Below are 9,651 nucleotides of genomic sequence, written 5' to 3'. Positions count from 1 at the left end.
CTATACTATGTCTTTTTTTAAAACTTTTTATGCCATACTATACTGACATTTTAATGCCATACTATACTATGTCTTTTTTTAAAACTTTTTATGCCATACTATACTGACATTTTAATGCCATACTATACTATGTCTTTTTTTAAAACTTTTTATGCCATACTATACTGACATTTTAATGCCATACTATACTATGTCTTTTTTTAAAACTTTTTATGCCATACTATACTGACATTTTAATGCCATACTATACTATGTCTTTTTTTAAAACTTTTTATGCCATACTATACTGACATTTTAATGCCATACTATACTATGTCTTTTTTTAAAACTTTTTATGCCATACTATACTGACATTTTAATGCCATACTATACTATGTCTTTTTTTAAAACTTTTTATGCCATACTATACTGACATTTTAATGCCATACTATACTATGTCTTTTTTTAAAACTTTTTATGCCATACTATACTGACATTTTAATGCCATACTATACTATGTCTTTTTTTAAAACTTTTTATGCCATACTATACTGACATTTTAATGCCATACTATACTATGTCTTTTTTTAAAACTTTTTATGCCATACTATACTGACATTTTAATGCCATACTATACTATGTCTTTTTTTAAAACTTTTTATGCCATACTATACTGACATTTTAATGCCATACTATACTATGTCTTTTTTTAAAACTTTTTATGCCATACTATACTGACATTTTAATGCCATACTATACTATGTCTTTTTTTAAAACTTTTTATGCCATACTATACTGACATTTTAATGCCATACTATACTATGTCTTTTTTTAAAACTTTTTATGCCATACTATACTGACATTTTAATGCCATACTATACTATGTCTTTTTTTAAAACTTTTTATGCCATACTATACTGACATTTTAATGCCATACTATACTATGTCTTTTTTTAAAACTTTTTATGCCATACTATACTGACATTTTAATGCCATACTATACTATGTCTTTTTTTAAAACTTTTTATGCCATACTATACTGACATTTTAATGCCATACTATACTATGTCTTTTTTTAAAACTTTTTATGCCATACTATACTGACATTTTAATGCCATACTATACTATGTCTTTTTTTAAAACTTTTTATGCCATACTATACTGACATTTTAATGCCATACTATACTATGTCTTTTTTTAAAACTTTTTATGCCATACTATACTGACATTTTAATGCCATACTATACTATGTCTTTTTTTAAAACTTTTTATGCCATACTATACTGACATTTTAATGCCATACTATACTATGTCTTTTTTTAAAACTTTTTATGCCATACTATACTGACATTTTAATGCCATACTATACTATGACGTTTTATGCCTTAATATACTATGGCATTTTTGACAATTTCATGCCTTATTATATTATGATGTTTTTTGACATTTTATGCCTTACTATACAATGACATTTTTATGCCTTACTATACTATGACGTTTTTTGACGTTTAATGCCTTACTATACTATAACATTTTTTGACAATTTTATGACTTACTATACTATGACATTTTATGCCTTAATATACTATGACATTTTATGCCTTACTATACTATGACATTTTATGCCTTACTATACTATTACATTTTTTGACAATTATATGCCTTATTATACTATGATGTTTTATGCCTTACTATACTACGATGTTTTTGGATGTTTTATGCCTTACTATACTTTGATGTTTTTTCACAATTTTATGCCTTACTATACTATGATGTTTTATGCCTTGATATACTAGGGCAATTTTTGCCTTACTATAATATGACGTTTTTTGACATTTTTATGCCATACTATACTATGACACTTCATGCCTTCCTATACTATGACATTTTTTGACAATTTTATGCCTTACTATACTATGATGTTTTTTGCCTTACTATACTATGACATTTTATGCCTTACTATACTACGACATTTTTTGACAATTTCATGCCTTACTATACTATGATTTTTTTTGTCAATTTTATGCCATTTATGCAATTTTTATCAATTTTTATTTTTAATTATACTGTGACATTTTCATGCTTTACTATAGTATGACATTTTTGTGAAATACTATGACATTTTTTTCATGACAAAGTATACTATGAAATTTTTGTGCCTTTTTATACTATGACTTTTTATGTCTTACTGTACTATGATTTATTTATGGGATGGCACCGCAGTACAATGGTAAGAACTGCCTGCATGGGTTATATCCGAGTACTTCTCGGTGCAGTGACATGCATAATGCACATTAGGTTTTTTGGCAATTGTAATCGGGTTTTTTCATGCCTTTCTCTACTATCATGTTTTTATGATTGTTTATATTAGACCACGTAGTTCAGGGACATTTGTGTGGCTGTTTTTTATACTTGCATGTACAACTTTAACTGTTTACATTTTTTCCAGCTCTGCTTTGAACCTTCCCAACATGAGCTGAGTCAACCAATCACCTTGCTCGACTCTAGATTTAGACTCAAATGCTCAACTCTGGCCGTGCAGGTACCGAAACAGCAAAGGTTCGTATGTCAGTGACTGGAGTAGGGTTTGTTCGCAGTCAGGCAGACCAGGCAAACAAAACCAAAGAGACAAAGGCAGGCTGGATCACAAAAAGTTAGGAGGTACTAAATGGCAGGTGTATTTATACCAGGGGCAATGATGGAGGAGTTATTGGAGCTTGTGAGCAGTTGAAAGGGGATCAGGTGTGGGATCAGACTGGAGACAGAGTTAGTGAATGAATGAATGAATGAGTTGTAGCCACAACAAAATAAAATATGTCTGTCTATATTTATTTGATGGCACAAATGCTTCGAGCAACGTCGTCCCTCAGAATACAGTATTGTACTGCTCAGGTATGATGTGCTGCTGAATCATATCACTCCAGTCCTGATGTGCAGCTTCTCTTGGATAATCATTAAATCCGGGAGCCTGATTCCCATATCATCCCAGCACTGAGTCACTGTTCATATTTATCTTTCAGTCTCCTAACCTTGACATCCTGTTGGATTTTTTTCTCCTGATTTGTGTTTCTGTTAGTAAACAGAACCATGATCATATGACGTATCCTCTGTTTACATACAGCTGCAGATGTGTGGACATAAGCCTGGTTAGTTCTGAAGCTGTTTTTTTTTGGAGTGACTGTTCTGCTGCCAAAGTGCAGAATGGTAGATAGATGATGACTAAGCTTTTTTTTTTAGTTTACTCTTTCATGAACCTACAGTATTCACAGATGTGACTGTTTTTTTTTTACCCAGAGTAAAGAGTTACCCAGATCTATTCATGATTAAAGATTATAGCTTTTGTTGAATAATTATTGCCTTTAAATTAATACAATTTACAATTGTATTACAATTATATTTGCTTGAGTGAATGCTAATAATAATGAATTATAATAGTAAATCAATGCCTTTTCTCTTACTCTTCTCTTGTGTTACTATTTTAAAGTGTTGATCCATAAGAACATATATTTGTGGTTTTAAGAATCAAAAACCGTCTCAGTGTAGTTTTACATCTCCTCTCTCAGGCTTCTCTCTGGAGCTCTAGTAACAACAGGTCTGTGAGCCAATCAGAAGAGAGGAGGCTTTGAGCCTCTCTTCTGATTGGTCTTGGCAGGACTCAGGATCATTTACTATGAATTAGAATTTTTTCTCTGAGGTCTGGTGTGTTTGACATTGGCCTGGTCTGTACCCTGTGAGTGCCCTTCTAATTCTCTTGAGTGAGAAATGCTTGTGGGTGGCACAGTGCTGCAGTGGTTAGCACTGTCACCTCACAGCAAGAAGGTTCTGGGTTCAAATCCCGGGCCTGGCGTTTCTGTGTGGAGTTTGCCTGTTCTACCTGTGTGGGTCCTCTCCGATCACTCCTGCTCCTCCCGCAGTCCAAAAACCTGCACATTAGGTTTATTGGTGACTCTAACTGAGTCTTTTATGCGAATGATGTTTTTACGCTTTTTTATGTTACACCAGGTTGTTCAGGGACGTTACCTTACGCCTTACTATGACATTTTATGACGAAACTACTAAAGTGCCCATAGGTGTGAATGTGTGTGTTGTTTGTCTCTGTGTATCAGCCCTGTGATAGACTGGTGACCTGTCCAGGATGTACCCTACCTTTGCCCCCAAGGATGGAGAAATGCTTGTATTGTGCTGGGAAACGGTTGGCATTTGACAACTATGATGAAACTGATGTGTTTCAGTGGACATTTCAAAATAGGCTGCTCTGGTTAAAGTCTGTGTTTGTTCTTGGCAGGGCCGTGGTCTTGTCCTCATGCTCTCCGCCTCTCTGTCACTCTCTCTTCCTCCCACTCTTCTCTATTGACCTGTCCATGTCTATATAACATCCCCCGCTGCGGCGCTCTGCTCTGCTCTGTCTCTGTCTCTGTCTCTGGCACCATGAAGAGATTACCCGTCCTGGCGCTGCTGTCCTCAGCGGTGCTGCTTTGCAGCGCTGCTCCAGGTTTGGAGCAGCTGACATGCAGCGGGGAGAACAGTGCTGCAGCAGGACGCGCGGCAGTGCAACACATCAACGAGCACCATCACCATGGCTACAAGTTCCGACTCGATCGTATCTCCGTCATCGGGGTGATAGGGGTACTGGAACCAGAAACAATCAGTGTTGTGTGCACATTCATTCTCGAAATAATTCTGATTTTAAGACTGTGGTGCTTTGAATAATTTTATTTTGGAGGGACGATGGATTTCCTGTGACTACAGCTCAGGTTGAAATGTTGTCTTTGTAGCACAGTTGTCCTACAGCTGGGAGTTTGTTACTGGTTACTTCCTGTAGATTCCAGTTTTACAGTCTCAATGAAAGTCTTCAGTTGTTTCAGCTCAGTGGCTCTTTAACCCTCTGACGCCCAAATATCACGTTGTCTTTGAAGCGTTGTAACTCCACGGAGGTTTGAGCTGGAGACGTGGCGTTTTTTCACTTTAAACTACAGAATCAGCACTTTTCAAAAATTACTTTGATCAGTAAACAATACAAAAGATTTAGATTGTCTTACTGTTTGCCAGGTGCATTGCTGCTTACTCTCTGTAGAGTTATCAATTGATTCTCATCCACCATCTTTGCCAGTGACGTGTCACTTAGCGTCACTGAATTGGACACTCCTATTGGCTCAGTGGGTGCTATCACAGCCAATCAGAGGGTCTGATTCAGAGACTTGGCTGAGGTGAGGAGAAGTTGTTCTGAGTTAATTGTAGTGACTGAAAACAGACAGAAGGATGAGACCAGTCAGACATTTAGTGCAGCAGTGACTTTGGAGCTGATTTTCATTGAGAAGAAGAAAAGAAAGAACGGATATGAAAACGGCTCCAAAGAATGAGCAGAACTTCAAATCACCTTTAGGTGCTAAAGAGGCTAAAGAGGTTTTCTTGTGTTATTATGGTTTACAGCTTTTATTCATAGAATAAGGAAAAATTCAAGGTCCGTTTTTTTTTTTCTTTTTGTTTTATGGGCTATTAACCTCCATTATACTGTCCTGAAGTCTGAGTGAGTTGTTTTGGTGTGGGGACATTTAAAGCTTCATTTACCGCGGTCATTGTGATTCATGCTCCTTCCTCTCTGTTGTTTCCAGGGTGGAGATCGCTGTAATGTTTTTTTAGAGATGGGTCTTCTGGAGACAGACTGCCACGTTGTCAACCCCAAACACTTTGAGGACTGCAATCTCCGTAGCGATTATGACTGGGTAAATGAGGAATAACTATTTATTTAATGCAGTTTCCCTTCATCAGCACTGCGTCTCACGCTCCTACAGCCAGAGAGCGGACGCACTGATGCTTATGTTTTTTCTAGATAGGAGATGTGAGGTATCTGCAGTTAAATGTCTTTGTCTCTGCTTCTGTGTAGGAGGTGATGGCCAACTGCACCGTTAAGATATCTATAATTAGTGGCAATGCCAAAATCGTGGATTACAATTGTGCCACAAGAAGAGGTGGGTTTCTCTTCTGTCACGTATCCAAACTCATCATGAACCCCGGACGCTCTCTTCATGGCAGGTTGTCGATATCTCTGTAACACCCTGAGGGATTTTTTTTTTTTAATTTGGTACAAACATTCACCTGGACTTCAGGACTAACTGATTAGATTCTGGTGGCTAAAGGTCAAAGGTCAAAGGTTAAGGTCAAAGGGACCTAACCAAATATGGTTGTGACCTTACGAATGCGATATCTCAGTAACACCTTGAGGGAACTTCTTCAAATTTGGCACAAACTTTCACAAGGACTCAGTGATGACCTGATTAGAATTTTTTGGCAAAGGTCAAAGGTCAAGTCATAACTCAAGCCTTCACACAGCAATTATGCTAAAATTTCCCACAGATGGTTCATGTTAGTTTCCCCTGGAAACGTTGTGAGTACGGATTCATACTGTTAAACCCTCAGAAAGCTGACTCTTAACTGTGTGTGTGTGCAGTAAAAACTAACATGGAGATGAGCATGATCTGCCCTGACTGTCCCGTACTGGTCCCACTCAGCGACTCTGACGGTCTCAAGTCTGTGCATGAAGCTGTGAAGAAATTCAACCAGAACACCACCAACCAGCGCTACTACATCCTGGAGGAAGTGGGACGCATAAAATCTGGGGTACAGAGAATGTCGCGACACACATACTACGACTCAAAGTTTCTTCTGTTTCAGTGTGATTATCACAGACAGTGGGGTCAGATATTTTAGCAAGATGACCAAAGCCTTATTTTTGAAATGTGTCTGTAATCTCACCTAGTATAAACCCTGCACACTCCCCTCTTGTCTCCCGCTCACTCTCTCACTCTCTCTCCTCCTCTCTCAGTACAAGATGGTGGGAGGGATGTTCTTCTCTGCTCAGTTTGTCGTCGTGGAGACTCACTGCCCAATGGGATCCAGAATCCTCCCTGAGGCGTGCAAACCCCTCTGCCCCGACAGAGCAGTGAGTACAACACACCGACATGATGTGTCCCGAGTTTAAAAGAGAGCAGAACACATACGTAGAGTTCGACTTTTTCTAATGCAACTTTAAACACGGGACATGAGGAGATCTGCATGAAGTTGGCTTGACATGTGAAAATATGAAAAATGTTCAATTTGGCTTTAAGCGTCATCAAGTGCCTCCAAAAGCTTAAAGGGATGGTTCAGGTTATTTGCCAGGAAACACAGTAACAGAGCAATGTGTTGCTGTGGGCGGGGCCAGCAGGAAAAACATTGTTCAAGACACTTTTAAAAGACGTCCACCGAAACAATCCAATATCCATTTAAATGTAGCTTCATGTAGAATATTTTCAGCGGGAAACAGCACTTTCCTTTGGCACTACAGTTTTTCAACCGCTGAACTACCGTATTCCTTCGCACCTACGGTCCGAACATGATGAGGAACTATCTCCATAAAGTGTTGATCCATCAGAAGATATATTTGTGGTTTTAAGAACGGAAAAACCATCTCAGTGTAGTTTTACATCTCCTCTCTCAGGCTTCTCTCTGGAGCTCTAGTAACAACAGGTCGGTGAGCCAATCAGAAGAGAGGAGGCTCTGAGCCTCTCTTCTGATTGGCTGACTGTTTTCTGAGTGATCCAATAAAAATATTGCAGTTTTCAGGTAAAAATACTCAGAGAAACCAAATCCTGCAAGGTTTGGATGGTGGGTCCAGGTGCGCAGGGCTTGGTGACTGCTTTGTTGTGACATCACAAAGTTACAGGAAGTCCTGACGGCTGGTTTTAAGGCTCAGTTTCTGAATACAGGGTGTGTGCATTTCTCTGTGGACTGAGGCTTTGATACTTTCACAGTATTAATATAGAAGCTAGAGCTGATCTATAATCACACTACACATGGACATCTACCAGTGTGTTCAAGGATAGTGTCAGTGTGACGTTGAATATTTCATTCACCCACTGTTTCAGTTTCCAGCTTGTTCTCATTGTGTCTCTCTTCTCTCTCTAAAGCATCACGCTTACTGCCGTTCACTTTATTCGATGGAAAATGGACTCGGGGATGTTGAATGTGACTTTTACCCCCCAGTGGTGAGTCCACATTGCTGAAGTACAGTAAACTGTGTATTCACCTAATCTACTTCCTGTCACAAACTCCACTTCTTCTTCTTCTACTCTACATTATTGAATAATGCAGAAACACACTTCGACTAACGCTGTTTCTCTCGACAGAACACCACCGCCCTTGCTCCTGGTGAACCGGAGCCCGTCTGTAGGCCCCCTCACCGTGCGCACCCTCCTGGCCTCCCTCCCTATCATGGCCCTTCAGCACCTCCTCCCCACGCTGGAGGACGCCCACCACATGGTCATGGTCATGGTCATGGTCATGGTCATGGCCTTCCTCCCCACATTGGAGGACGCCCACCAAGTCCTCATGGTCTTCCTGACAATGCTGGCCCACATTCTGGTCAAATACCCCCACCCTTCAACCACTGCGATACACCCTTGATTAATCCTGACCCAGCTGTCCACCCTATTTGCCCCTGGCATCTTCCTTTCAACCGCTGATTCATGAGACTTTCTGGAAACATCACTCTGGAGTCTGGAGATCACGATGTGCAGTAATTATATCAATCAATAAATCTGCGTCTGAACAAGATACTATGAACTGGAGAACTTAAATTGTATATAAATGAACAAAAAGCAGCAGGGGCTCTGATTGGCCGTTGCTCTGTGGGTTGGTCATTTAATACGTCTTTAAACTGTAACATTAGAAGATGCTAGAACAACCCTCGATCAACATTGAATACCACTAATATTTCTATTTTACACACTTTTAATGTGAGATTTAATAAACGAAACCTGCAGAAAAGACTGTAAACGCTGATGAGGATGTTAAGTTTATTAAGGACTACACTCAATAACTGAAATACAACAGAGAACAAACCATATAAACACTGAAGGATGACAATGTATGAGGAAAAATAGACAAAAAAAAGGCATTAATACATTCTCCATGATCACAGGAATCGACCGTGGGGTTTTAACAGCATTTACTTGAGGCACAAAATCAGAGACAGACATGTAGAGCATTAGCATATAAATTAAAATAACAACAATAGCTACTTAAAAACAAGTTCATGTAGCACCACAGGTCAGTCACAGTTTGTACAGGAGCTGAAGACATAAAGCAGATGGTGAGTTTTTGATGTTTTTTCTTCCAACTGAAGCTGAAATTAAAGCTTTTCTGTCTTTAGAGAGAGTTTCTGCTTCAGGCAGAGAAGTAGGCAGAAGCTGCAGGAGGCTTCGTTCTCTGAGGAAACTCTGAAAAGAAAAAAAAAAAAAACAGCACTACGTCAAAACCCAGTTTATGTCTGGACCTCTGGTCAAATCCTGATTTTATAAATGTGACGTCGTCTGACTAAATCACCAAAGACAAAGACTGAGCTGTGATTTCAGCTGGATTTACTGTAACATGACTCAGAGAAAGTTAGAAGAGATGGACTATCTTTCTTTTTATTTAAAGTTATTTTTGCCTTTATTACAATCAAAGTTAAAAGGGACGGGAAGAGAAAGAGGATGAAACGCAGAAAAGTGCCACCGGCAGGACTCGAGGTCAGGCCGCGGTGGCAAAGACTAAAACCCAAATGTCACACTCCACCAGGTGAACCACCGGGAGTATGTCTCTTATATATTCTCTCACTCAGAGCACAGCCTCCGTCTGGATCCACAACAGTTT

General features: G+C 39.0%; 1 protein-coding gene across 1 annotated transcript; it reads left to right on the top strand.

The window, feature by feature from the left end:
- Window positions 1-4,362: 4,362 nt before the first annotated feature.
- Window positions 4,363-8,793, top strand: LOC111239822 (antihemorrhagic factor cHLP-B-like). Its single transcript, XM_022769741.1, has 7 exons — window positions 4,363-4,605; window positions 5,592-5,702; window positions 5,864-5,948; window positions 6,428-6,597; window positions 6,803-6,919; window positions 7,926-8,003; window positions 8,145-8,793. Exons 1-7 carry the CDS (start codon window positions 4,408-4,410, stop codon window positions 8,478-8,480), a joined length of 1,095 nt encoding a protein of 364 aa, XP_022625462.1. The 5' UTR covers window positions 4,363-4,407; the 3' UTR covers window positions 8,481-8,793.
- The last annotated feature ends 858 nt before the right edge of the window (window positions 8,794-9,651 follow it).

The sequence above is a fragment of the Seriola dumerili genome, unplaced genomic scaffold, assembly GCF_002260705.1.
Source record: "Seriola dumerili isolate Sdu_G_001 unplaced genomic scaffold, Sdu_1.0 BDQW01004537.1, whole genome shotgun sequence".
NCBI classification, from domain to species: domain Eukaryota; kingdom Metazoa; phylum Chordata; class Actinopteri; order Carangiformes; family Carangidae; genus Seriola; species Seriola dumerili.
Note: the sequence above shows the minus strand (reverse complement) of the source record. Positions and strands in the feature narration are given on the sequence as shown.

Bases quoted from the DNA above. Each gene is read 5' to 3' on its own strand.
- LOC111239822 (XM_022769741.1), top strand. From the start codon at position 4,408: ATGAAGAGATTACCCGTCCTGGCGCTGCTGTCCTCAGCGGTGCTGCTT. The intron at 4,606-5,591 runs GTACTGGAACCA...TGTTGTTTCCAG, and splicing joins CCGTCATCGGGGTGATAGGG to GGTGGAGATCGCTGTAATGT. The intron at 6,598-6,802 runs GTACAGAGAATG...CTCCTCTCTCAG, and splicing joins TGGGACGCATAAAATCTGGG to TACAAGATGGTGGGAGGGAT.